The sequence below is a fragment of the Zonotrichia leucophrys genome, chromosome 15 (genome assembly GCF_028769735.1).
Source record: "Zonotrichia leucophrys gambelii isolate GWCS_2022_RI chromosome 15, RI_Zleu_2.0, whole genome shotgun sequence".
NCBI classification, from domain to species: Eukaryota; Metazoa; Chordata; class Aves; order Passeriformes; family Passerellidae; genus Zonotrichia; species Zonotrichia leucophrys.
In genome coordinates, this window is record NC_088185.1 from 12,327,959 (window position 1) to 12,353,243 (window position 25,285).

At 53.6% G+C, this 25,285-nt stretch overlaps 1 protein-coding gene across 5 annotated transcripts; it reads left to right on the forward strand.

Moving 5' to 3' along the window:
• Positions 1-1,004: 1,004 nt before the first annotated feature.
• Positions 1,005-25,139, forward strand: EWSR1 (EWS RNA binding protein 1). 5 transcript variants are annotated; one of them, XM_064726784.1, is made up of 18 exons: positions 1,005-1,107; positions 3,961-3,997; positions 4,203-4,254; positions 4,694-4,747; positions 5,976-6,099; positions 13,203-13,389; positions 16,153-16,320; positions 16,953-17,167; positions 17,916-18,099; positions 20,790-20,827; positions 21,480-21,512; positions 22,090-22,208; positions 22,516-22,645; positions 22,765-22,887; positions 22,960-23,137; positions 23,865-23,962; positions 24,297-24,570; positions 24,780-25,139. In XM_064726784.1, exons 1-18 carry the CDS (start codon positions 1,041-1,043, stop codon positions 24,817-24,819), a joined length of 2,121 nt encoding a protein of 706 aa, XP_064582854.1. In that variant the 5' UTR covers positions 1,005-1,040; the 3' UTR covers positions 24,820-25,139. The 5 variants fall into 5 exon arrangements, with proteins under 5 accessions (XP_064582854.1, XP_064582855.1, XP_064582856.1 ...); XM_064726785.1 differs by having other exon boundaries at positions 20,793-20,827; XM_064726786.1 differs by lacking the exon at positions 4,694-4,747.
• The last annotated feature ends 146 nt before the right edge of the window (positions 25,140-25,285 follow it).

A 25,285-nucleotide genomic window follows, 5' to 3' on the forward strand; every position in this document is an offset into this window, starting at 1 on the left:
GGGATGGGATGGGATGGGATGGGATGGGATGGGATCCATGGGATGGGATAGGATAAAGGATGAGGAGAATAGAATGGGAAGGGATGGGTGGGATGGAAGGAGAATGGATGGGAAGGAATGGGATGGGGTGAGGAAGAAAAGGGATGGGATGCGATAGGATAGAATGGGAAGGGAAGGAATGGGATCCATGTAAAGGGATGGGATCCATGGGATCCAAGGGATGGGATGAGATGACAGTGACACCCAAGGGACACGTGGCTGTGCCATGGGACACCCACCCATGATGTGACACCAATCCATACAATGTCACCCCTGGGACACTCACCCGTGTCACAGCACCCATGGGACACCCAGCTGGGCCATGTGTGTCCCACACCCTGGGACACCCCCAGTTCCACGCAGGACACGCGGTACCTGCCCCCCTCCTGTGTCCTCATGGGACATGATGATGTCACACAGTGACGTCACTCCACCACGCTCACCACGTGGGCAGTGTGCAATGTCAGGCACAGCACAGGGACCCCAACCAGCACCCGCAGTGCCGCTTCTTTCCACGTGACCCGTGACACCTGGTGACATCACATACAGCCCATGGCGTCACCCGCTGGCAGGTGACACCGAGTGACCTCATGTGCCGGGAGCCTCCGTCAGGCTCACCGCGTGCCGCCGGGCACGGTGCATGACGTCACAGCGGCCCCGCGCCGCCCGTTACGCCGCAATGACATCACTACGCCGACCATGACGTCACTCCCCCGCCGCGCTCCTCGCTCCGCCTCGTGGCCCGAGCGCCTCTTGCGCGACGGTCCCTAACGGCCGCGGGCCGTACCATCCCGCCACCCTGCGGGGGGGGAAGCGCCCAGCGATGCGGTAGAACCGAGCTCTGGAGCGGCGGCCGCTGCCCGCGAGGCCGTCCCGGTTCTCCGCAGCCGGCAGAACCGGCGAGCGGGCCGCGGAGCGGGGCGGGCCGAGCTCCCGGAGCGCGTTCTGCCGCCGGTCCCCCCCGGCCGCGGGGTGGTGCTCGCGGCGGGGCCGGGCGGCGCATGCGCGGCGCGGGGCGGGGCCGGGCGGGCAGCGCGGAGGAGGAAGGCGAGAAAATGGCGTCGACGGGTGAGCGGGGCCGGGGCGGGCCGGGCCCGGGGCGGGGGGCGAGACGGGACGGGACCGGACCCGCGGCAGCGCCACCGTTCCCAGCACGGAGTGGCCAGAGGAGCGCTGGGGCGGCGCCGCGGGCTCGTAGCGCCTTGCCCGGGGGCCACTGGGGTCGGGCCGTGCAGGGCCCGTCTCGGCCGCGTCCCCCCGCGCCGCCCGCCGGGGCCGCCCCGGGGCCGCGGGAGTTTCCCCTCAGCGTCCCGGGGATCAACTGCGGCCTCTCGGAGCTGCGGCCCCGCGGGATTGCCGGAGCTCCGCGCTGCCCGGGGCCAGGGCTCTCTCCGCGCCCTCGGGCGGGTTTGGGAGCGGATTTGGGATCCGGGAGCGCTTTGGGTGGGAAGGAGCTGAGCGCTCATCCCATGGCGGGGACACCTCCCGCTGCCCCAGCGAGCTCCCAGCCCGGCCCTGGGCACTGCCAGGCGTGGAGCATCCTCTGGGATCTCCATTCCAGTGCTCCCAGCCGGGAATTCCTCCCCAATATCCCATCCATCCCTGCCCTCTGGCACCGGGAGCCATTCCCTGTGTCCTGTCCCTCCATCCCTTGTCCCTCTCCAGCTCTCCTGGAGCTCCTTTAAGCACTGAAAGGGGCTCTGAGCTCTCCCTGGAGTCCTCCTTTCCCATCTTTTCCCCTTAGAGAAGTGAGGTCTTCCATCATCTCCATGGCTCCAAATTTATCTGAATGAAAAGTTTTTCCACGAGGGCTCCAGCTGGATATAAATATTTGGAAACTGAGACTCCCTTGCTCAGTCCACCTTTAAAGTGCTTTAAATCCCAACATCTGATTCTCCTTAAAGAAGGAGGATTTTCCTTTTTTTTTTCCAGCAAGGAAAATCTCCCAGGCCATGGAGTGTGAGGGAGTATCCCCAGCAGCACCTTGGGGAGCTTGAAAAAGAAAAGTCAGTAAAGGAACATCTGCCAGTGGAATTGTCAGGACGGGGGTTAAAACCACAGCTGTGTTTTCCCTTAATTCATGGAATTGTTCCTCCTGGGAGCTGCTATTTCCAGCCTCTGGTGTGCTCCTGAGCCTTGTGAAAGAAAAGGATGAAGATTAATTTCCCCCTGGAAATAAAAGCCAGGAGATGGGTTTAACTAAATGAACCATAATATTATTTTTTATTAATGTTCTGTGTTCCTCTAAATCCCAGCAAATTAAACGAGAGGCATCACCACAGGCAAACTGCAAATTCCACACCTGGAATTAAACCCTGCAGAGGCTGAAATGTTGGGTTTAGGTGGGACTGGGGATAGGGCTGTGAGGAGAGGGGTTAATTGGTACCCCTGTGTGGAGCTGGAGGCCAAAATGGGGCTGAAAATGGAGAATTAAATGAGGTTTTGGTGGCTGGAGGGTGAGCAGGAAAAAGAGTGGAGTGGTTGGAAAGGGAAGCTGGATGAAGGAGAGCAGACATTAATTAACACTCAGGATTTAGCAGAACCACGTGTAAAGTGAATGTAAAAAAAACCCAACAAACCCAGAACCCTGAACTGAACAAGGAAAACGCTCCAATATCCCACGTGCCAACCTGAGAGGGAAGTGGGAATGCTGCCAGAGGAGTTTAACAACTTGTGTGCCTTGTGTCCTGGGAGCAGGGAAAGCTTTGGAGAGCTCCCAGTGTCATCTTTGTCCCTTTGAGGTGTTGTGGGCAAGGCCAGAGGGATGAAGAAGTGGCAGGAATTCCTGCAGGGATCACAGCTGGGCCATTCCTGCATCCAGCAGGGATCCAGGGGCTCTGCTCCTGCACAGGGAGCAGGAGGAGAAGCTGGGAACACACCTGGAGGCTGGGCAGGAAGGGTTTGCTGGGGATGGATGCTCAGGCTGAGGTTGTGCTGGATGGAAATTGTGTTTTCCAAGGGGTTCCTGGGGCCTTGGCAATAGTGGGATGATGGCATCAAAGCCAGGCAGGATTTGCTTCCTGAAATTCTCCAGTGCAGGAGTGGAATTGATCCATGTGGCTCTCTCCCATTTCAGGATATTCCATGATTGTGGGATAAATTTGGATTTCTGACAAGGTGATGGGAGCAGTGGGAGCTCTTCCCATGCAGGGATGTGTGGGAACAGCTCCGCTGCCCCAGCTCCTCCAGCAGCAGGTTCTGGGCTCATTCCTGCTCCCAGATCTGGTGGGAATGGTGAATCCATCCCTGCTCCAGAGCCTGGATGGGAGCTGGAGCTGTTGCTGCCTGTGAGGGAGCTGGGAGCTGCAATCCTTTCAAATTCAGCCTCCTAATTGCCATGTGGGTTCATTTTCCATCCCTGCCAGCAAACCAGCTCAGCACAGGCTTTGCTGCTGGCGTTTTCATGGCTTTGGTTCTCCTCCCAGCCATTTGCTGCCGTGCATTTTGGATCTGGGGAGGGAATCACTCCCCTCTTCCCATCCCCAGCCTTTCCAGGGGACAAGTGGCTTTCCAGCCATCCATTTGTGTCCTTGAAAAGGGAAGGAGTGAAGGTGGTGAAACCTCCCGGCCCTTTCAGAGCAGGCTGGTGGGTTTGTAAGGCACAAATCCCTGCTTTTCCTTTGTTCCAACCCAAATCCCCCCCTGGGATCCATCCAAGGTGGCAGTTAAATTGAACCAGGGTCATTTGAGATCAAAGTGGCTGCTGCAAACAGCAGGAACAATGAGGGGAAGGGAGGTTTTGTTCCCCTCAAAAAGGAGGACTGAAAATGTGCATTTACCTTCCACCCTTGGGAAACTGGAATTCCAGTGGTTTATAGCAAGCTGCAGGAGGAAATTCCAGCTGCTGTGCTCTTGGATTCTTTAATTTTATTAAGCTTTTATCAACGTTTTTATTCTTTTTTTCTTCTCTTTTTCTTTTAGATTACAGTACCTATAGCCAAGCTGCAGCTCAGCAGGGGTAAGTAGCTTATCCTCCCTGTTTTAAAGAGATGTAATAAAACTAAATAATAATTATGGTTTGGGCTTAACTCAGGTATGTTTGGGAAACCTGGAGCTTTGTATTTCCATAGAATTTCAGCAAGAAACCATTGGGCTGCATGAAAATTTGTGTGGTGATGCAGATTTGGGGCAAAATTATAAATGTCTTTACATTCATTCCACAGCTACAGCGCCTATGCACCTCAGCCAGCCCAAGGATATGCACAGACCACCCAGGTAAAACATGGGGAGGGGGTGCAATTCCTGCTCAGTCACCTGTTTGCCAGGAAAACTGGAAATTCCAAGCAGCAGCATCAAAATCTGTGGTTAAAAATTGTCTTGGAGATTCTCCCCCAGCCCAAAGTGCTTTATAAAAGTGGAAATAACCTCAACAATCCCATTTTGGTTTTTTGGTAATTGATTCAATCCTGATCCCAGAAAAGCCAAATTTTTGGTGGGTGTTGTAATCAGAGGTGTAGGAGAGAAAAAAAAATATTGGGAAAAAAGGGAGGGGAATTGCCTGTTGGGAAATGGCAGAATTGGACAAAGGAGGAGGAGGGAATCTGCTTTTTCCTGGAGTTTTTATTGCTATAATTGTTCATACTCTCAGTTGGCTGGACTGCAAAATAATGATGGTCTTTAAGAGATTAACTTCATGCTTATTTTTAACCTTTAGAATCCAAGTTACTACAACCACATTTGTCTGCAAACTCCAAGTATGTTTCCAAAGGTAAATTCTTGTCCTCACAAAGTGCTGTAGGCTTAATTTTCCTTCCCAAGAGGAGGAAGACAGGCTCAGTGTGGGCTGAGAGGAGGAAGGTGATGGTGATTTATTGAAATAAAAGTCTTTGGAGACCACAACTGGAAGAGCTGCTCCCAGTTGTAGGTGAGGTGAAATGTGGGAGCAGGATAAGAGTAGGAACAGGAGGCCTCAGCAACTAAAACCAGCTAATTAAACACCTAACCAGCTAATTGAACACCTAACCAGCTAATTAAACCCCTAACCAGCTAATCTGAGCTGTAGGCACGTGTCCATGGGAAGTTTGCAGCGTTCCCTGTCCTTGGTGGAGGGAACTTCAGGGCCAGGGATGTGTTGACATTCTCAAAGCTTTCCTGCTCCTGGTTCAGACCTGAGTTCAGGGAGGCTGAATATCCCCAAAAAAGTCCAGAGAAATGTGAATTCTTTCAGAATGTGGAGGTTAAAGCTGTCTCCATGTCACTCCTCGAGTTTTATCCAGAGTTTTATCCTAAGCCAGGAGCTGTCGGAAGCTTGCTGGTGCCTGCAGCATGAGCTGGTAGGGCATGGCTTGGGCAGCTGGTGGCACTGCTGGGCACAGCTGCTCCTCTCCTTTCCTCGGTGATTCTCAAGCTGGATTTGGAAACAAAATCAGGGAATGGGTGAGGTGAGAGCTGATCCCTCACTGAGCACAGGCACCGGAATGGGAGCAGCACGCTGGGATGCTTTGGGTGTTCCATGGATCCCATCCTTCCATGCCTGCACCAGCTCCCATTTTTCAAATTAATGCCTGATGGGCATGAAAAATACTCCAGATAATTAAACTGAAACCTTCCTCAGGTTTCTTTTAGGCAGCCCCAGAGCAGTTTGACACTGGAGTGATTTTCCTTGGTGCAGTCCCGCCCTCGCAGCGCTCCCATTCCCGTGTTCCAGGCTGAGCCTGGGATGGTGCCTGTGGCTGCTGGTGGTAGCTGTGAGCAGCTGGGAGCTTTCCTGTTTGCTTTCCACAGAGCAGAGCTGTGTGGTGCCAGTGTCAAGAGCCTGTCCCTTGAGTCTTGGCAGGGAAAAACCACTCCATAGCCTCCTTGCAGAGCTGACCCGGAATTTCCCCGCAGCACCTAAACTTTCACAGCAGCCTTGGCTTTGGGAGCGCTCAGCAGCTGCAATTCCTGGGGGTGCCTTGTGCTCATGGATTGAATGAATGTGTGTCCTTTTGGAGCAGACCTACGGGCAGCAGAGCTACGGCACCTACGGGCAGCCCAGCGACGTCAGCTACACACAGCCGCAGACCACGGCCGCGTACGGACAGACGGCCTACGCCACCTCCTACGGACAGCCCCCCACAGGTGAGAGCCCTGCTGGGCTGGGCCTGGGACAGGCCTGAATGTCACCTAGGCCCTGGGCAGGGACAGCTCCCACAGCTGAGCAAACTCTGGGCAAACTTGGATACTTTGGGGGTGTGGCGGCCAAGCTGGGGGTAACCTGTGTGACTGCCCTGCCAGGGAGCAGTCCTGCCCAAAATCCATCCAGCCCTGCCCTCTGGCAAAGGGAGGCTATTCCCTCCCAGGGAACAATCCCTGATTCCCAATATCCCATCCATCCCTGCCCTCTGGCAGGGGGAGGGCATTCCTTCCCAGGGAACAATTCCTGCCCAATATCCCATCCATCCCTGCCCCATATCCCATCCATCCTTGCCCTCTGGCAGGGGGAGGGCATTCCTTCCCAGGGAACAGTTCCTAATTCCCAATATCTCATCCAGCCCTGCCCCATATCCCATCCAGCCCTGCCCTCTATCAGTGGGAGGCTATTCCCTCCCAGGGAACAATTCCTAATTCCCAAAATCCCATCCATTCCTGCCCTCTGGCAGGGGGAAGTCATTTTCTGCCAGGGAACAATCCCTGCCCAATATCCCATCCATCCCTGCCCCATATCCCATCCATCCTTGCCCTCTGGCAGGGGGAGGGCATTCCTTCCCAGGGAACAATCCCTGATTCCCAATATCCCATCCATTCCTGCCCTCTGGCAGGGGGAAGTCATTCTCTGCCAGGGAACAATCCCTGCCCAGTATCCCATCCAGCCCTGCACTTCTGGCAGTGGGAAGCCATTCCCAGCAGGGAACAATTCCTAATTCCCAGTATCCCATCCATCCTTGCCCTCTGGCAGTGGGAGGGTATTCCCTCCCAGGGAACAATTCCTGCCCAATATCCCATCCATCCCTGTCCTCTGGCAGGGGGAGGGCATTCCTTCCCAGGGAACAGTTCCTAATTCCCAATATCTCATCCAGCCCTGCCCCAAATCCCATCCAGCCCTGTCCTCTATCAGTGGGAGGGTATTCGCTCCCAGGGAACAATTCCTGCCCAATATCCCCTCTATCCCTGCCCACCATTCCATCCATCCCTTCCCTCTATCAGTGGGAAGCCACTCCCTCCCAGGGAACAATTCCTAATTCCCAAAATCCCATCCATTCCTGCCCTCTGGCAGGGGGAAGTCATTCTCTGCCAGGGAACAATCCCTGCCCAGTATCCCATCCAGCCCTGCACTTCTGGCAGTGGGAAGCCATTCCCAGCAGGGAACAATTCCTAATTCCCAGTATCCCATCCATCCTTGCCCTCTGGCAGTGGGAGGGTGTTTCCTCCCAGTAACAATTCCTGCCCAATATCCCCTCTATCCCTGCCCACCATTCCATCCATCCCTTCCCTCTATCAGTGGGAAGCCACTCCCTCCCAGGGAACAATTCCTAATTCCCAAAATCCCATCCCTTCCTGCCCTCTGGCAGTGGGAGGGTATTCCCTTCCAGGAAACAATTCCTGCCCAATATTCCATCCAGCCCTGCCCAATATCCCATCCAGCCCTGCCTTCTGGCAGGGGGAAGCCATTCCCTCCCAGGGAACAGTTCCTAATTCCCAATATCCTATCCAGCCCTGCCCAATATCCCATCCAGCCCTCCCCAATGTTCCATCCATCCCTGCCCCTTGGCAGGGGGAAGCCATTTCCTCACAGGGAACAATTCCTGATTCCCAATATCCCATCCAGCCCTGCCCTCTGGCACTGGGAGCCATTCCCTGTGTCCTGTCCCTCCATCCCTTGTCCCCAGTCCCTCTCCAGCTCTCCTGGAGCCCCTTCAGGCCCTGCCAGGGGCTCTGAGCTCTCCCTGGAGCCTTCTCCTCTCCAGGTGAGCACCCCCAGCTCTCCCAGCCTGGCTCCAGCCCTCCATGGCCTCCTCTGGTCTGGCTCCAGCAGCTCCAGGTCCTTCATGGAATGGTTTTGGCTGGGAGAGACCTTAAAGCTCATCTGGTGTCACCCCTGCCATGGCAGGGACACATTCCACTGTCCCAGGCTGCCCTTGGGCACCCCCAGGGCTGTGGCAGCCATGCATAACCAGGAATAAATGCACTGTTGAGTTTTCAGGGCAGGGTTTGGGTGCTGTGGGACCCAGCAGGACGTGCTGTGCCCAGAGCAGAGTGAGCAGTGTCCCTGGCTGCTCCTCAGCCCTTCCCTGCCAGTGCTGTCACTGCAGTGACATGTGCCTGTTCTGATCCTGTGCCTTCTCCTCCTCATCTTGTGCTTCCCACAGTGGAAGGAGCCAGCCCAGGTTGGGGTTGGCCTGTCCTGCTCAGTGTTGCATGGAAAGTTCTGTCTCATCCTGTCAGAACCTGAGGTGCCCTTTGGTGGAACCCTGGGGGTGTCACTTGGTTTCAGTGCCAAACCCTGGAGTGCCAGAGCTGCCCCAGGCAGTGACAGTGACCCAGGCAAGGCTGCAGGGCTCTTTGCCATCTCCATGGGTCAAATCCTGACCACTGAGACCTTTTATGTGACTCCAACCCCATTTCCTAAAAGATAAACAGCATCCTGCCCTCCACCTTTGCATGCCCCGTGGTGGTTTTGGATTTCCAGAGCAGATTCTTGCTCCTTCATGCTCCATAAACTCTCCCAACGTGTTCCTGGAGCTGGAATTTCCTCCAGTTGAGTGTCTGAATGTTTAAAGCTATTAAGGCAATGTTTAATTCATGTATATTCATGTTTATTTAATGTATGTTTGGGCTGAATATTCAGGAGTTTTAGGAAGCAGATTTTCCTCCCAGTGATTCCTTGGGTGTTGTGTCCTGCACATTCCTGGGAGAGACATCAGAAACATTTTGTAGTTGGAATTAAACACTTCCCAAAGCAAGGCAATTCCAGGACAGACAGACAGACACTGGGATATCTGACTGTAGAGGCCATTGAGGAATTCTTCACAGGGAGGAGCTGGAGAGAAAATATTAACCCAAATGAAAATATTTACCATCTTTACACGCATCAGGAAAATTCCTGCTCCTGAGATCCATGTCCATTAGCCAGTGGCACTGGGGGTTATCTGCAGGGCTTTTTCCTTTCATTTAAGGCTACCTAGAGAAAAGTTGGCAGCAAAAAATGATTTGTGAACTTCCAAAATTCCTTTCTTAGAAATATTTACATCCCTGTGACTCCTGTGGATTCCAGTCCCACAGGGGTCACAGGAAACTGCTCTGTTTATGTTTTTCCTTCTCCCTTAAGAGGAGATTTGCTGCAAGAATAATAATAATAACAATAATAATAATATCAGGCTTTTTTTTTCTGCACAGCTGCACATTTTGTTTTCTTGGTAGGCAAAAAAATAAAAGCTTCATTTTCTTTTCATCCATGAAAAAAAAAAAAAACCACCAACTTAGAAAAGTGGTCAAGCAAAAGATCCTATCAGCCCACAGAGCAGGGCTGTGGCAGCTCTGGGCATGGAGCCAGGCTGGATTTATCCTTCCTCCACCTGCCTCTCCTTGAGGAGCCAGAGCTGTGGAAAGGAGACTGCAGCCTCTCCCTCCCTCCCTGCTGCCTTTCATGCTCAATAAACCCCTGGGGCAGACACTGTCATGCCCTGAGACACGTGCACTCCTTACAGCTGCAGCCCAGTCCTGTTTTCCTGTCCATCACCTTTTTGTTCTGCAGTTCCTTAAAGCAATTTTGTTGTTTTTGTTGCCTGAACAGCCTGGGGTTTGGGTGAGGTCAAGGAAATCCAAGGTGTGTGTGGATGCAGCCTCTCAGGATGGGTGGGAATGGCAGGGATGGATTTTTTTGTCACCACCCAGTTGGCACCGTCCTTCCCTCCCTGGGGCTGCAGGAAAAGGTGTCTTGGAGAAAAAAGGATTTGGTTAGGGATCACTGGGCACCCTCAGACCTGTGCCTCATTAATCAGTGCAGGGTGTTGGCAGGAATTCCAGGAGTCAATAAATAAAGAGCATTTTGCTGTCCAGCTGTGGATCTGTTGGAAGTGGGAATTGCTCTCTAAACCAGCCAGCTCCTGCTTCCCTTTACCTGGGAAATTTGGGGTATGGATATTGAAATTTCTAAAAATTTCCAAATTCTCATTTGGAATTAATGAGCACACAGCTGCCATAACAACCCCAAAATATCCCAAAACTGGCTGGAGAGAGAGTGAGCTCTGCATCTTCTCCAGCCCTCACTGGTGGGATAGACACAAGCAGGAGGCAGCTCTGCTCCTGAAGGAATCCCTGTGGAAAAAAGGAATCCCTCTGGAAAAAAAGGAATCCCTGTGGAAAGAAGGAATCTCTCTAAATGCAGCCTTTTCCAGTTGATATTCTCTGTAGGTCAAATCCTGCAAACTTCACCACCTGGAGAATTCCTAGCCTTCCTTTGAGGGGAATTTAGGCACTTTATTCCTTCTGTCACCTTTTTCTTTCACCAGCTTTTCTGCTGTGTCAACTTTTATCTTCCTGGCTGGGAGGGGAGGAGAGAAAAGTGGTATAATAGAAATGTCACCCTCAAAACAGCAGCTCCTGAGGGTTCCCAGAGTGTCTAAACTGGGTTTGATTTGTGATTTAAACCAGTGGGGTGGGAAATCACTGCCTTTCCTTTGGGACAAACCCTTCCTGCTGTTCACTGTTCCATGAGGGAAATGCTCCATCTAGAGCTGAAGCTTTAAAATTCAACTTTTTTTTTTTTTTTTTTTCCTCCCTTTTATCCTGCTACCTGTGCAGATCCAGCACAGGAATTGAGGAATTCATCACAGGGAGGAGCTGGAGAGAAAATATTAACCCAAATGAAAATATTTACCATCTTTACATGGATCAGGAAAATTGCTGATCCTGAGATCCATATCCATTAGCCAGTGGCACTGGGGGTTATGTACAGGGCTTTTTCCTTTCATTTCAGGCTACCTAGAGAAAAGTTGGCAGCAAAAAATGATTTGTGAACTTCCAAAATTCCTTTCTTAGGCTGAACTTAGCCTTTTTTAGTGTGTGGTCAGACTTTGGCCAGTTAAAATAAGGCTTTATTTAACTCCTGGGATTGCTGCTCCCTGTGGAATTGCTGTCTTGCCTCACATTTAAGTGTTTGGGCTGCTCAGATTTGTCCAAGGCTTTAAAAATCCTCCCATTGGGCATCATCCCCTTCAGCCTTTTCAGCAACATTTTTCAGAGAACAGCAGACAGGAATAATAACCTTAAAAACTGATTTTTAAAAACCAGTCAGTTTTTAAGGTTATTGTTATTTAATTTTTTTAAGGTTATTTCCCACTTGGAAATAACTTGATTCCTACAAGGGATCCAGTTTACATTCCCAGCTTGGGAATGCCCTGGGATGGGGTTGGGTTGGAGGTCAGGGGTAGGAAGAGGAAGGTGCAGGCTGGCCTTGTGTGTTCCCCAGGCTCCTGAGGGTCAGCAAAAAGCTGAATTTTGGGGGTGTTTTTAATCAATTTGCTCACCAAAAAGCTGAATTTTGGGGGTGTTTTTAATAAATTTGCTGTGCAAATTTTAATAAATTCCCTGTGTTCCTCTTTCCTGCCGCCCTGGTGTGGAGCTGTGGCAGTGCCATGGTGCTCTGGGAGGGCACACACCGTGCTCTGCTGCTGCAAATGCTGTTTGCTTTGCAAATCAGGCACCTGGAATGAAATGCTGCAGCCCAATTTGCGTAAAGGAAATGTATCACAAGCCTCCCGTGTTTATTAAAAATCAAAAGTGGTGGAGAAGCTGTTGTCTTCACTGACCCCAGCCATTTTTTAATGTTTAACAACATTTTTATTGCTGTTTTTCCATCCAAGTCTCATACTCTTAATATGAAAACTTGCTAGTTTTTAAGTTTTTTAAATGTAAAATTTAAACTTGCTAGTTTAAATTTAAACTTTTTCAATTTAAACTTGCTAGTTTTTAAATTTTTTTTTGTTAGGAGCACAAACCCAGTGTGTTAATGCCAGTTCACCTTTGAGACAAGGCAAATGCCACTAAATTATACAGGAGCTGTTTGGGGATCTTGGATATTGTAAAACTGTTGAAAAGGAACTCTGTGAGCTCTCAGCTTTTTCTCTAAACTGAAGTGAAATTCTGAGAAAAGGGAAGGTACATAAAACATCAGGAGCTGCCTGATGTGTCTCTTTTGACCTTTTTCTCATGTGAAAGCAAATGGAAAGTGCTTTTCTTTTGTTTCCAGCTTTACTGATTTCAAATAAGGCCTTCAGAAATGCCTCTGAAAGACTTCCCAGGCCAGGATTTGTGCCTTTATTTTTCAGAAAAGCTAAAAGGATGGGACTGTACTTGCTAAATCAGTTGGATTTATTTTATTTTGGAGCTCAGGGGGGTTTGTTACCCTGCCTTTGTTGAGGAGATGTCTCAGCCTGCCCTGCCTGAGCTCTGCTTGCTGTAAACAATCCTGAGTGCTGGTCCAGGGGTGGCTTCCAGAAAGCTCCTGGGATTGGGATTTTGGGATGCTGTGATACCCCAGTGTCTGTCTGTCTGTCTGTCCTGGAATTGCCTTGCTTTGGGGAGTGTTTAATTCCAACTACAAAATGTTTCTGATGTCTCTCCCAGGAATGTGCAGGACACAACACCCAAGGAATCACTGGGAGGAAAATCTGCTTCCTAAAACTCCTGAATATTCAGCCCAAACATACATTAAATAAACATGAATATACATGAATTAAACATTGCCTTAATAGTTTTAAACATTCAGACACTCGTCTGGAGAGGCTGAGGCTTCCCATGGTGGGAGAGGGGGTTCTCTGAGGGGCAGGGTGGGGTCATTGATGATTTTTGGGTTGAATGAGGTAAAATTGTGGCTGTGATGAGTCCCAGGAGCACCACAAGGAGCAGAGTCTGAGATATTTGGGGAAAGTCCTTGAGATATTTGGGAAAGCTTGAGGGACTTGGGAGAAGGGTGTGGAGGGCCAGGATAAGGGGCACTTATCCAGGGTTCGTGTGGGCACAGAGGAGGGTTAGATGGGACACCGGGAAGCTGAGGGGGGACACAGAGCAGCTGTGGCAGTGTCCAAGGCCAGGCTGGGCCGGGCTTGGAGCCCCTGGGACAGTGAAGGTGTCCCGTGAGGGGGACGGAGGGAGATGAGCCTTAGGCCGCGCTGGGATCGGCGGGGCCGCGCTGGGATGGCGCCGCTCCCGGCCGAGCCGTGGCTGAGCCGTGCTTGTTGCAGGTTACAGCGCCCCGACCGCCCCCCCTGCCTACAGCCAGCCCGTGCAGGGCTACGGCAGCGCCGCCTACGACACCAACACGGCCACGGTCACCAGCAGCCAGAGCTCGTACGCAGCGCCCGCCGCCTACGGCACCCAGCCCGCCTACCCCGCCTACGGGCAGCAGCCGGCGCCGGCCGCCCCCGCCAGGTACCGCCCTCATCCTCCCCCTCCTCCTCATGGCACCGCACCCATCTTCCTCCTCATGGCACCGCTGCACTCATCTTCCTCCCCCTCGTCCTCCTCATCTCCCTCTTCCTCCTCATGGCACCGCACCCATCTTCCTCCCCCTCCTCCTCATCATGGCACTGCTGCACTCATCTTCCTCCCCCTCCTCTTCCTCCTCCCCCTCACTCATCTTCCTCTCGCTCACTCATCTCTCCCCTCCTCCTCATGGCACCACTCCTCCTCCCCCTCCTCTTCCTCCTCATGGCACCGCACTCATCTTCCTCTCCCTCCTCCTCCTCATGGCACTGTCCACGTCTTCCTCCCCCTCCTCCTCCTCATGGCACCACCCTCATCTTCCTCCCCCTCCTCCTCCTCATGGCACCACTGCACTCATCTTCTTCCCTCCTCAGGCACTGCACTCATCTTCTCTCCCTCTTCCTCCTCATGGCGCCGTCCTCAGCTTCCTCCCCCCACTCCTCCTCCTCTCCCCCACTTCTCCTTCTTTTCCTTCTCCTCTGTCTCTTCCTCCTTCTCCTCCGCCTTTTCTTCCTCCTCCTTCTCATCATCCTTCTCCACTCCTTATGTTCCTCCTCCTCATCGTCACCATCCTCATCTTCCTCCTGCTCCTTCTTTTCCTTCCTCTCCTCTCCTCTCCTCTCCTCTCCTCTCCTCTCCTCTCCTCTCCTCTCCTCTCCTCTCCTCTCCTCTCCTCTCTCTCTCCCCTCCTCTCCTCTCCTCTCCTCTCCTCTCCTCTCCTCTCCTCTCCTCTCCTCTCCTCTCCTCTCCTCTCCTCTGTCTTTTCTTCCTCCTTTTCCTTCTCTCTTCCTTGTTCTTATCATCCTTCTCCACCCCTTCTTCATCTTCCTCATCAGCACCATCCTTATCCTCCTCTTCCTCCTGCTCCTTCTTCCTCCTTCTTTTCCTTCTCTTCTTCTGTCTCTTCCTCCTTCTCCTCTGCCTTTTCTTCCTCCTCCTTTTCCTTCTCTTCTTCCTCCTTCTTTTCATCATCCTTCTTCTCCACCCCTTCCTCATCTTCCTCCTCGTCATCATCACCATCCTCATCATCCTTCTGCTCCTCCTTCCTCCTTCTTTTCCTTCTTCTTCTCCCCTCTATTCCTCCTTCTCCTCTGTCTTTTCTTCCTCGTCCTTTTCCTTCTCTTCTTCCTCCTTCTTCTCATCATCCTTCTTCTCCACCCCTTCCCCATCATCATCCTCCTCATCATCACCATCCTCATCATCCTCCTCTTCCTTCTTCCACCTTCTTCTCCTTTTCCTTTTCTTCTTCCTTCTTCTCTTCTTCCTCCTCCTCCTTCTCTTCTTCCTCCTTCTTCTCTTCCTCTTGTTCCTCCTCCTTTTCTTTCTCTTGTTCTTCACCCCCTCCTCCTCCTTCTCTTCCTCCTCCTCTTTCTCCTCCCTTCTTCTCCTCCTCTTGTTCCTCCTATTCCTCCTCCTTCTCTTCCTTCTCCATCTCCCATTACTCCTCTTCCTCCTCCTTCTCTTCTTCTTCTGTCTTTTCCTCCTCTTGTTTCTTCTCCTTCTTCTTCATCTCTAGTCACTCCTTCTCTTCTTCCTTCCCCTCCTCCTCATTGCCCTTCTCTTCCTCCTTCTCCTCCTCCTCCTCGTCCCGTTTCTCCCCCATCAGCCCCAGGCAGCCACAGCAGGCTCTGGGCTCTGAGGCTGCAGCAGAGCTGAGTCCTGCCTGCTCTGAGTGCCGGGCTCAGGCAGGATGCTGGGTGGATGCACAGGCTGCAAAACATTTCCTCTTTAAGTCTCACCCCTCTGGGCACGGCCTGTCAGCTATTGAGTGCAATTGTTTGCTCAGAGGATATGGAAAGTTTAGAATACATAATGGAAACTTGTTTGGGAGTGAGTAAAAGCTGATTTATTCCCTTACCTGGTGTGTGTAGCAAGCCCTGTGGGAAGGAGAGGCAGGGCCTGGCCCAGCTCTGACAGGTTACACTTTAAAGGAATGTAAATTTGCTGGGTGAATCCTGACACTGTGTAATTTTTTCCCAGCTTCTACAGCAAAAGCAGCTCCACTCTGAGAAACAAATAGAAATTAAAGACTCATAGAATCCTTGGAGTTAGAAAAGCCCTCTGAGATCATGGAGGCCACCACCAATCCTCTCCCCAAGTGCCACATTCACATGGCTTTTAAACTTTGGGGCAAACAGAAGGGGATGTGTGAATCACATGCAAAGGGTTCTCAAATTTCAGGCCTTGAGAGTTAAATCTAAACACACAATTGTGAGTGGTTTGGGTTGGAGGGGACCTTTAAAGGTCACCCAGCCCAAGCCCAGCATCCTTTCTTTTCCATGGGATCATTGGGGATAACGTGTATGAGGCAATATCTGCCTGAGCTGGATTCTGAACCACACAATGGGGCATTTCAGCTCCTGCTTCAGCTCCTGCTTGCCCAGGGCTCTGCAGGAGAGCCTTGCTGCCATTGCACACCCTCCCTCAGCCCCACAGCCCAGCTCTGAGCCCCTTTGGGATGGACAGGAGCTGTGCTGTTCCATGCTCTCTGTCCAGGGCACTGCCTGGGCCTTTCCTGGAGTGTGCAGACACCCAGGCAGTGAGTGCTGAAATTGTGTTTATCACCTGTTTATTATCTGTCACCAATCAAGGCCAGCTTTAATGCTACCCCAAAAACGAGCTCCCAACCCTCAGTGCTGGGGGCTCTGAGCCCTTTGCTGCTGCCAGCTGTGGGGCTGGGCACCAATGCTGTTCCCTGTTTCTCCCCAGACCCCAGGATGGCAGCAAACCAGCAGAGACCAGCCAGCCTCAGTCCAGCACGACAGGCTACAGCCAGCCCAGCCTGGGCTACGGGCAGAGCAACTACAGCTACCCCCAGGTGCCTGCCAGCTACCCCATGCAGCCTGTCACTGCTCCACCCTCCTACCCTCCAACCAGGTAATGCACTGCTCAGCCTGGGGGCCTTCCTGCGGGGATTTGATGGAAAAGGAGCTTTGGTGGCCTGGGAGGAGGAGCTGTGCTTCTTGGAGTTGTTGTGGTGGGGATGGGGAGGCTGTGGCTGAGTGCACATCTGAGAAGGAGAATGATGACAAATGGGTTTAAGGCATTTTCTACTTTTATTTTATTTTATTTTAGTACATGAGGATTTTAAGAGTTTTCCTAGAGTGACCTTTTGCTGTCTCCTTCCACATACAGCTTAGCCCAGGAGCTCCCTTTCTACCTTCATGTGTCTTTAATGTGACATCTAAAACATACACTTTGAAATTCTCAAAGCCCCAGCTGCATGCGAGGAGCTTCTTTTATCCAGGGCCTGTTACCTCCATTTCCACTGAGTTTTGCCCTGGCTCTTGTTCCTTTTCCTAGAGATGTGAATAAACTGGGATTGGCCACATGGTTTTTGTTTTCACAGCCCTTTAGACTGGCCTCCATAGGATGACTTCAGCTTTTAAAGTGATTTACAGCACTAAATACAGCCTCTAATTGCATTTTCTTCCAGCATGAGCCATTCCATGTGCTCTGCCAGGGAATTGCCTCACCATCCCACCTTTCCCAACGTTTTTCTCTTGCAGCTATTCCTCCACACAGCCAAGCAGTTACGATCAGAGCACTTACTCCCAGCAGAGCAGCTACGGGCAGCAGAGCTCCTATGGCCAGCAGACCAGTTATGGGCAGCAGAGCAGCTATGGCCAGCAGCCACCTCCCACCAGTTACCCACCTCCCACTGGATCCTACAGCCAGGCCCCCAGCCAGTACAGCCAGCAGAGCAGCAGCTACGGCCAGCAGAGTGAGTGGCAGCCCTGGCCTTAGTTTGGATCCAAAACTCAGAGCTGGCTTGAAGGGAGAGGGGGTTGGAGCTGGAGTTTGGCCTTTGTTGGTGAAAAATGGCATCTCTGGAGGCAGTGGTGGGTTGGGGTGGGGAAAAGGAAGGTTCCTCACCTCAGGGGAAAAGAAGCACAGAGGCACCAAATGTTTGTGGGGAGTTGAGGGGGCTCAGCCTGGAGAAAAGGAGGCTCAGGGAGACCTCGTGGCTCTGCTCAGGGCAGGAAGGGGCAGGAGTGGTTGGGTCAGGCTCTGCTCCCAGGGAACAGGGACAGGATGAGAGGGAACGGCCTCAGACTGGGACATTGGTGTTTGTGGGGAGGTGAGGGGGCTCAGCTGGAGAAAAGGAGGCTCAGGGGGGACCTTGTGCCTCTGCACAGAGCAGGCAGGGTTAGGAGTGGTTGGGTCAGGCTTTGCTCCCAGGGAATGGGGACAGGATGAGAGGGAACCGCCTCAGGCTGGGCCAGGGTGGATATTTGGAACATTTCTTCATGTTGGTCAGGCCCTGGGCAGTGGATCCCATCCCTGGAGGGATTTAACAGCCCTGTGGATGTGGCACTTGGGGACACGGCGCAGTGATGGCCTTGGCTGGGGGAACAGCTGAAATCAACACCCTCAGGGGGATTTTCCCAAACTGAACAGCTCCAGTTTGGCTGGAGCTGAGGGCAGGTGAAGGGGTTGCCTCTCCCTGACCTGTTTGCCCCCTTCCCCAGGCTCGTTCCGCCAGGACCATCCCAGCAGCATGAACATGTACGGGCAGGAATCCGGAGGCTTCTCCGGCCCCGGGGAGAGCCGGAACCTGAGCGGCCCCGAGAGCCGGGGCAGGGGACGAGGGGGATATGAGCGAGGAGGAGGCATGAGCAGAGGTGGGCGGGGAGGAGGACGCGGTGGAATGGGGTAAGAGCAAAGCTTTTCTCCTTTTCTCTAATTCTGGTTTACCCATAGGATTTGAAACTCAAAAAGAAGGGACTGAAAGGTTGACGTACCCAGCTGTGTTTCCATGGAGGACATGTGTGTGTGTAGCAGCATTGCTTGTCATCCATGGAAACATTATCCTAAGGGAAATAGGAGCAGGATGGTTGGTTTGTCCTGCAGCTGGTTGGGCCCCCAGGGAGGGGGAAACTGGGGGTGATGCTGGCCCTGGCACTTTCAGCTCCCTTCATGGTCGCCCAGAGGTGGAATCCTCTGTGGGGTTTAACAGTAACTCTGGGTGGAACACACACAAACCTCGCAGCAGCTCCAGGGGGTGCTCCCGGGGCCTCAGGAGCGGGGATTTTGGCAGGGCAGGAGCCTCGGGTCAGCCTCCTCCTGCAGAGCCTGCGAGCTCGGAGTGCCGCGTGGAGAAGGAGCCCGAGGACAGAGAGAAGGAAGTGCTTTGGCTCCCAGGCCTGCTCCCCCTCAGAGCATTCAGGTGCTCTGAACCAGTTTGGCCATTTCACCTGATGGCACAACCTGGTTTGGTGGCACCTGTGCCTTCAGGTGTGTCCCCATGCGTGGAGGTCGTTGTGATGGAGGCGAGGGAGGAGAACCAATCCCGAGGGCTCCTCCAGGAGAGAATTCACAGCTTTGTGTGTGTTCCAGGCCCTCACCGTGGTGCTCAGAGCTATGCAGAGTGTGCCCAGGTGTGGCACAGGACACGCTGTGCCCACCCTGGTGCTGGCAGGGGGGCTGTGATGGCAGCTGCCCTCCAGAGGCCGCTTCTTTCCATGTGGCACAGCCCCAGTTTGGCAGTGGGTGGCCCCGTTCTGCACAGCTCTGTTGCTGCCCATTGACGTGGCATGAAATCTTTATCAGAGAAATCCAAGAAAGAATGGAAAGGGCTGGTTTGTGTGGGAACACATCCAGCTTGCAATTGGCACGGGTGGAACAGAGTTCCAGGGATCTGCATAAAGATTTCAGCCGTGCTGTATTGATCTCTTAACAATGAAAGTAGATGTAGACACCTGAAATGTCTATCATCACATCTTCAAATTTCTAGCCCCTTCCAAGCTTCTCATTGCCAAAGATTTGTCACCTGTCTCTGATCTCACACCTTAATCCCAGCTCAAATTTGCCTCCTGAGTGATTTCCCACCTGGCCAGACCCTTACAAAGGGTCCCCCCCTGCCCCAGCCTTATGGACGTAGAGTTTGTGATGTCCATAGAACAGGTGGCTTCAGGGGACACCCAGGGCAGGTAGGGGAACTCGGCCCACCTTAGCATGCTGTGGTGATGGATTTCAGTGTCTCCAGCAGGTAAGGAGCTCGATGTTATTAACATGCCCTTTTTCATTGCCTCGATGATTTGATATTTTTATGAAAATGGAAAACTTTTTAACATGCTTTGTCGCATTTATATGCTACAGGTTACAAAGTGAGAGCCTTGTAAACACCTCAATACTTAAAAAGTACCCGTACTCAGTACTCAGCCGGCAGCATAATGAAAAGTGGGACTAGACACGGTGTCCATATGGAGAGGAAAAATATACATAGAATATTTTTAACCCAATGTATTGATTGTATAAACGGAATCCTTCTGTAACTTTGGTAACTGCATACTTGTTGTTTGGTAATAAAACCAGAGGAGGGTATACTACTACTTTAGAATTGTGTAACGTTAAAGAAAAAAAAAAAAAAGTGTAAAAATCTTATGTTTAAAAAGAGAGACGTTACGTAAATGGTGTGTACTTTAACGAGAGGAGGCAAAGCTGCATGCAACAGCTCGAAATTCTGTATTGACTTTTTTTTTTCCCAGTATTAGAGGTGCAATACTTGCTAGAAAAATTCACGGTGCTCTCCCTCCTCCGCTCGGCTCCTTCCAAACAGCTTGCTGGCTCACCCAAAAAAAGAGCAAGAAGCAGCCCAAATCCTTTCTAAAGGTGGCATTTTCCTACTTCACCACCACGCTCCAAAGCAGTTTTAGCTGTGAATGCTTCAGCCAAAGCTTTTGGTGAAAGCTGCGGCCCTGTTTGCATTGGCACCCGCCCAAAAGTGAGTGTGTCCACAAAGCTGCACCCCAGGCCTTGGAGCCCCCGCTGTACTCTGTAAGTTCTCCCTCCAGAGAGTTGTTAAATTCAGTAGTGACCTGAATGTATGGCTTTATTTTGAGGGTTTCAGGGGCGATGTCAGCTGAACTGTGTTGTAGGTCTCGCGTGTGGTTTGTCTCCTTTTGCACTGTTAAATGTCAGGGACCCGCGGGCCCGCGCTGCCGCAGGCTGAGGGTGCACCTTGGTGGACACACCGAGGGGAGGGAGTTGACCACTGAAACACCCCCAAATTGCTCTTCAAAACAACACCACCAAAAATACAACCCATTTTGATTACAAACAACCCCCGTTTCTCAGCCAAGTATTGCACTGATGATACCCGAGTAACAACGGCAGGGCACCGACAGCAAAGCGGTGCCTCAAACCACACCAAGGTTGCTTTATATGTAAAGAAAATTTGAGCGAGCTGCCCTGAAGAAAGGCCTAGTGCCGAGATGAGAGAGAGACAGAGAGATGTTTGGAGATGTTTAGCCAGTGCCCTTCTCCCCTGTGAGCCGCAGAGGCTCAGAGCGGTGCTGGCTTTGTAAAGGGAAAGGCCTTCATTTCTTCGTTTATCCCCCCAGCAGCGCTGGAGAGCGAGGTGGCTTCAATAAGCCTGGTGGTAAGTTTTTGAGCATTACAATGGATAGTGTTAAAAAAAAAAAAAAAAAAAAAAAATTGCAGTCAAGTTTTTTTTTTTTTAGCACAAAGTGTAATTTTTTTATTCGTTAAAGTGGTTTAAAAAATGACAATATGCAACCAGACTGTAATGGGTACTGCCGGCGATGCCCAGGGGTATGCGGACACAGTGGAAGAGTTGAGCAACCACTCCTGTAATTTTGGGGAAAAGAAATGGTTTGGATGTAATAAATCTTTTTTTTTTTTTTTAATATATATAGATATATTAAGTAACTTTTATTAATGAACTTAAAAACTGATTGGCTTGGTAAAACCTTTTAAAAAATCAGTGTTAATAGTGGTTAACGGTTTGAAACCTGCTAAAAAAAAAAAGAAATCAGTGTAATAGTGGTTAACGGTTTGAAAGCTGCTAAAAAAATCAGTGTAATAGTGGTTATTGGTTGGAAGAAATGCTTAAAACCAGTGTAATAGTGGTTTTTGGTTGGAAGAAGTGCTAAAAGAGCCACCTGATGGCCCAGTAAGGTGCAGTGCTGCTCTTGTGCGGCGCAGGTCGTAGCTAGTGTTGTGTGTGTCGGTTCTCCAGCCCGCAGGGCCCCCACTAACACCCTTCCCTGTGCTTCTCTCCCGCCTGGCAGGACACATGGAGGAAGGACCCGAGCTGGATTTAGGTAATTCCCACCAAATTCCCTCCCGAGGTTGTGGAACCGACGTTTGTGTCCTCTGCAGTGTCACCTCCCCGCCTCTTCCAGCCTTTCTGGCTCTTCCATCGTTTCTTCATTCCCAAACAGCTGGAAAACCACCAGATGTGGTTGGGAGCTGCTCCCCCTTCTCTGCAGGCATTCAGGGGTTGGGGGCTGCTCTGGAGCTCTTGCAGGGAGCCTGCAGCACCCCCAGAGCCTCGTCCTTGGCTTGTCCCTTCCTGTCCCACAGGCGTGTCTGGAAGTTGTGCGTCAGCCTTCCAGCATCGGAAAAGGGGGGTGGATGTCCTTGTGTGGGAGCCCAGGGGGCACCAAGGTCTTCCTCATCTCTCCTCTGGGATGTGTCCTGAAATAACCCGGGGGTTCTGCCCGCGTGGGTGGGCGTGGGCTCTGTGGGAGGTGAGGTGGGGACAGTGCCCTCCCCCGGGCCTGGGGTTTCCTGTCACTCAGAGAGCAAAGCTGCAGCCCTGGAGGGGATGAGGGGATGGAAAGAGCTCGGCCCTGGGGTATCCCTGCCCTTCCTCTGACCCCGGGAATTGTCTCCTAGGCCCCCCTATGGACCCGGAGGAGGACTCGGACAGCACTGCAGTCTATGTGCAGGGACTCAATGATAATGTGACCCTGGAGGATCTGGCAGATTTCTTCAAACAGTGCGGTGTTGTCAAGGTGAGGGGACGCCAGTGACCCCGTGCTGGCAGAGAGAAAAGGGTCACCCACCTCCTCCTCTTCCTCCTCCTCCTCCCTGCCCCTGGCTCACATCCTTCTGGCCCCTCATGTCCAGGCTCTGGGAAAGGCCTGGCAGGGCTGTTTAGGGCCTGTCCCTTCATTTTTTGGGGCAGTTGCTGTCATCCATGGTAGGCCTGGGGCCCCTTTCTTCTGTCCTGGAGTCCCTGGAATGAGGGACAGAGTGGAACAGTGAATCCCAGCTGGGCTGTGGGGGACAGGCCTGGGGTGACGTTGCACTGTCCCTTAGATGAACAAGAGGACGGGGCAGCCCATGATAAACCTGTACATCGACAAGGAAACAGGCAAGCCCAAGGGCGATGCCACCGTGTCCTACGATGACCCGTCCACTGCCAAAACTGCCGTGGAATGGTTCGATGGTGAGTGCTGGGGGCGTTCTGGGGTGGAATTCCAGAATCTCCCCCAAGTGTGGGGAGCACCTGGGTGCAGGTGTGTGAACCAGGATTCACCCATGCTGCTGCCGTTGTGTCCCTGGCAGGGAAGGATTTCCAGGGCAGCAAGCTGAAGGTGTCCCTGGCGCGGAAGAAGGGCCCGATGAACAGCCTGAGGGGCGGGATGCCCCCGCGGGAGCAGCGGGGGATGCCCCCACCCCTCCGTGGAGGTACCGTGCAGCCCCCAGAGCCCTGCCCGCCCTTCCCGGGGCTCCCTGCGCTAACAGGGCTCCTTCCCGCAGGTCCAGGGGGCCCCGGTGGCCCTGGGGGTCCCAGCGGGCCCAGCGGCCCCATGGGCAGGATGGGGGGCAGAGGTGGAGACAGGGGTGGCTTCTCCTCGAGAGGACCGCGGGGATCGCGGGGAAACCCGTCCGGAGGGAGCGTCCAGCACCGCGCCGGGGACTGGCAGTGCCCCAACCCGTGAGTACCCGCACCCCTGTGGGCAGTGCCCCCACACCCCTGTGGGCAGTGCCCCAACCCGTGAGTACCCACACCCCTGTGGGCAGTGCCCCCCACACCCCTGTGGGCAGTGCCCCACACCCCTGTGGGCAGTGCCCCCACACCCCTGTGGGCAGTGTCCCCCACACCCCTGTGGGCAGTGCCCCAACCCGTGAGTACCCACACCCCTGTGGGCAGTGCCCCCACACCCCTGTGGGCAGTGCCCCCACACCCCTGTGGGCAATGCCCCAACCCGTGAGTACCCACACCCCTGTGGGCAGTGCCCCCACACCCCTGTGGGCAGTGCCCCCACACCCACCCCTGTGGGCAATGCCCCCCACACCCCTGTGGGCAGTGCCCCCACACCCCCGTGGGCAGTGCCCCCACACCCACCCCTGTGGGCAATGCCCCAACCCGTGAGTGCCCCCCCCACCCCTGTGCCCTCCTGCACCTGGCCAGGGCAGAATCATCCCAAAATCACTGGCTGGGCCTTGCCAGGATGCAGCTTCCAGCTGGCACAGATGGAGGGACGGGGTCACTCCTGGGGGCTGTGGGTGACCCACGGCTCCTGTGGGCAGCCAGACCCCCTCCCCACGGTGGGAGCTGTGCCCCACGTCCTGCCCTTGTGTCCCCTCTCCTGCTCGTGCTTCCCAATGTCACCCCAGCTGGAATGCTGTCCCGCTCTGGCCTAACTGGAATTTGTACCCAGGGGCTGTGGAAACCAGAACTTTGCCTGGAGAACAGAGTGCAACCAGTGCAAGGCGCCCAAACCGGAGGGGTTCCTCCCACCCCCCTTCCCTCCTCCAGGTACGTTTGGGGGGTTCACAGCCCCAGTTCCCAGCAGGACACCCCAGGCCTGGCCTCAGGCTCCTTGGGGAATAGCTGGGCCAGCTCCAGGAGCTGCCAGGCCTTCATCCCTCCGTGAGCCATGACATGGAGACTGGGATTTCTCCTGTGCTTCCTGGATTTGGGGGGCTGTCAGCAGAGCACAGCTTAAACCTTAATGAACCCCAAATCCCCTCGGGTGCCCAGCAGCTCCCAGCCCTTCTCCTGCTGCTCCTGCCCGAGCTGGCCGTGCTGGATGGGGAGCAGGGTCGGGCTGTGCGCCCTGGGCTCACTCCCGCTCTCTGCTCCTCCGCAGGCGGTGACCGCGGCCGAGGCGGCCCCGGCGGGATGCGGGGCGGGCGCGGCGGGGGCCTCATGGAGCGGGGCGGGCCCGGAGGGATGTTCCGAGGCGGCCGCGGCGGAGAGCGAGGCGGATTCCGAGGAGGCCGCGGCATGGACCGAGGCGGCTACGGAGGAGGCGGCCGGAGAGGAGGAGGAGGAGGCGGCCCCGGGGGACCCCCCGGACCCCTCATGGAGCAGATGGGAGGAGGAGGCCGAGGACGGCGCGGAGGGCCGGGAAAGATGGACAAGTATGGATGGAGGGCGGGACCAGGGGACACTGGGGAGGGGGAGACCCTGATGGTGACAAGGTGGGAGCGGCTGGGGTGGGACAAATGGGTGGAGGGGCAAGGGGTGGGAGAATGGGTGGCAGGGTGCCTGGGTGAGGGGTTAAGGGCCCTCCCCAACCCGGGGAGGGCTCCTGGACCCCACGAGTGACCCTTTTCCCTCCTGCCCACAGGGGCGAACACCGCCAGGATCGCCGAGACCGGCCCTACTAACGCCGTCCCCCCAGAGCCGCATTTACTACCAGATTTATTTTTTAAACCAGAAAAAAAAAATGTTTTAAATTTATAATTCCATATTTATAATGTTGGCCACAACATTATGAGTCCTCCTTGTCTGTACTTTAGTATTTTTCACCGTTTGTGGAGAAACATTAAAACCAAGTTCAACGGTAGCGTGACGAATTCTTTCTTCCCCCCCTCCCCCAAAATAAAACCGGTTGTTTAACGCGCCCCCGCCCCCTCCCCGCCTGTAACGCTGTGAACGGTTGTGACGGTTGTTTTTTTAAATAAAATTCCCGCTGTTTGTAACCGCACCATTGCTGGCCTTTCTTGAGAGCACCCGGGGGGGCGCGGCCCCCGGGCCCGGGCCGGGGTAGGAGGGGATGGAGGGGAGGGCCGGAGCCCCCGGTGCATCCCGCTGTGCCTCAGTTTCCCCAGCGGGTGTGGGTTCCGGGCAGGG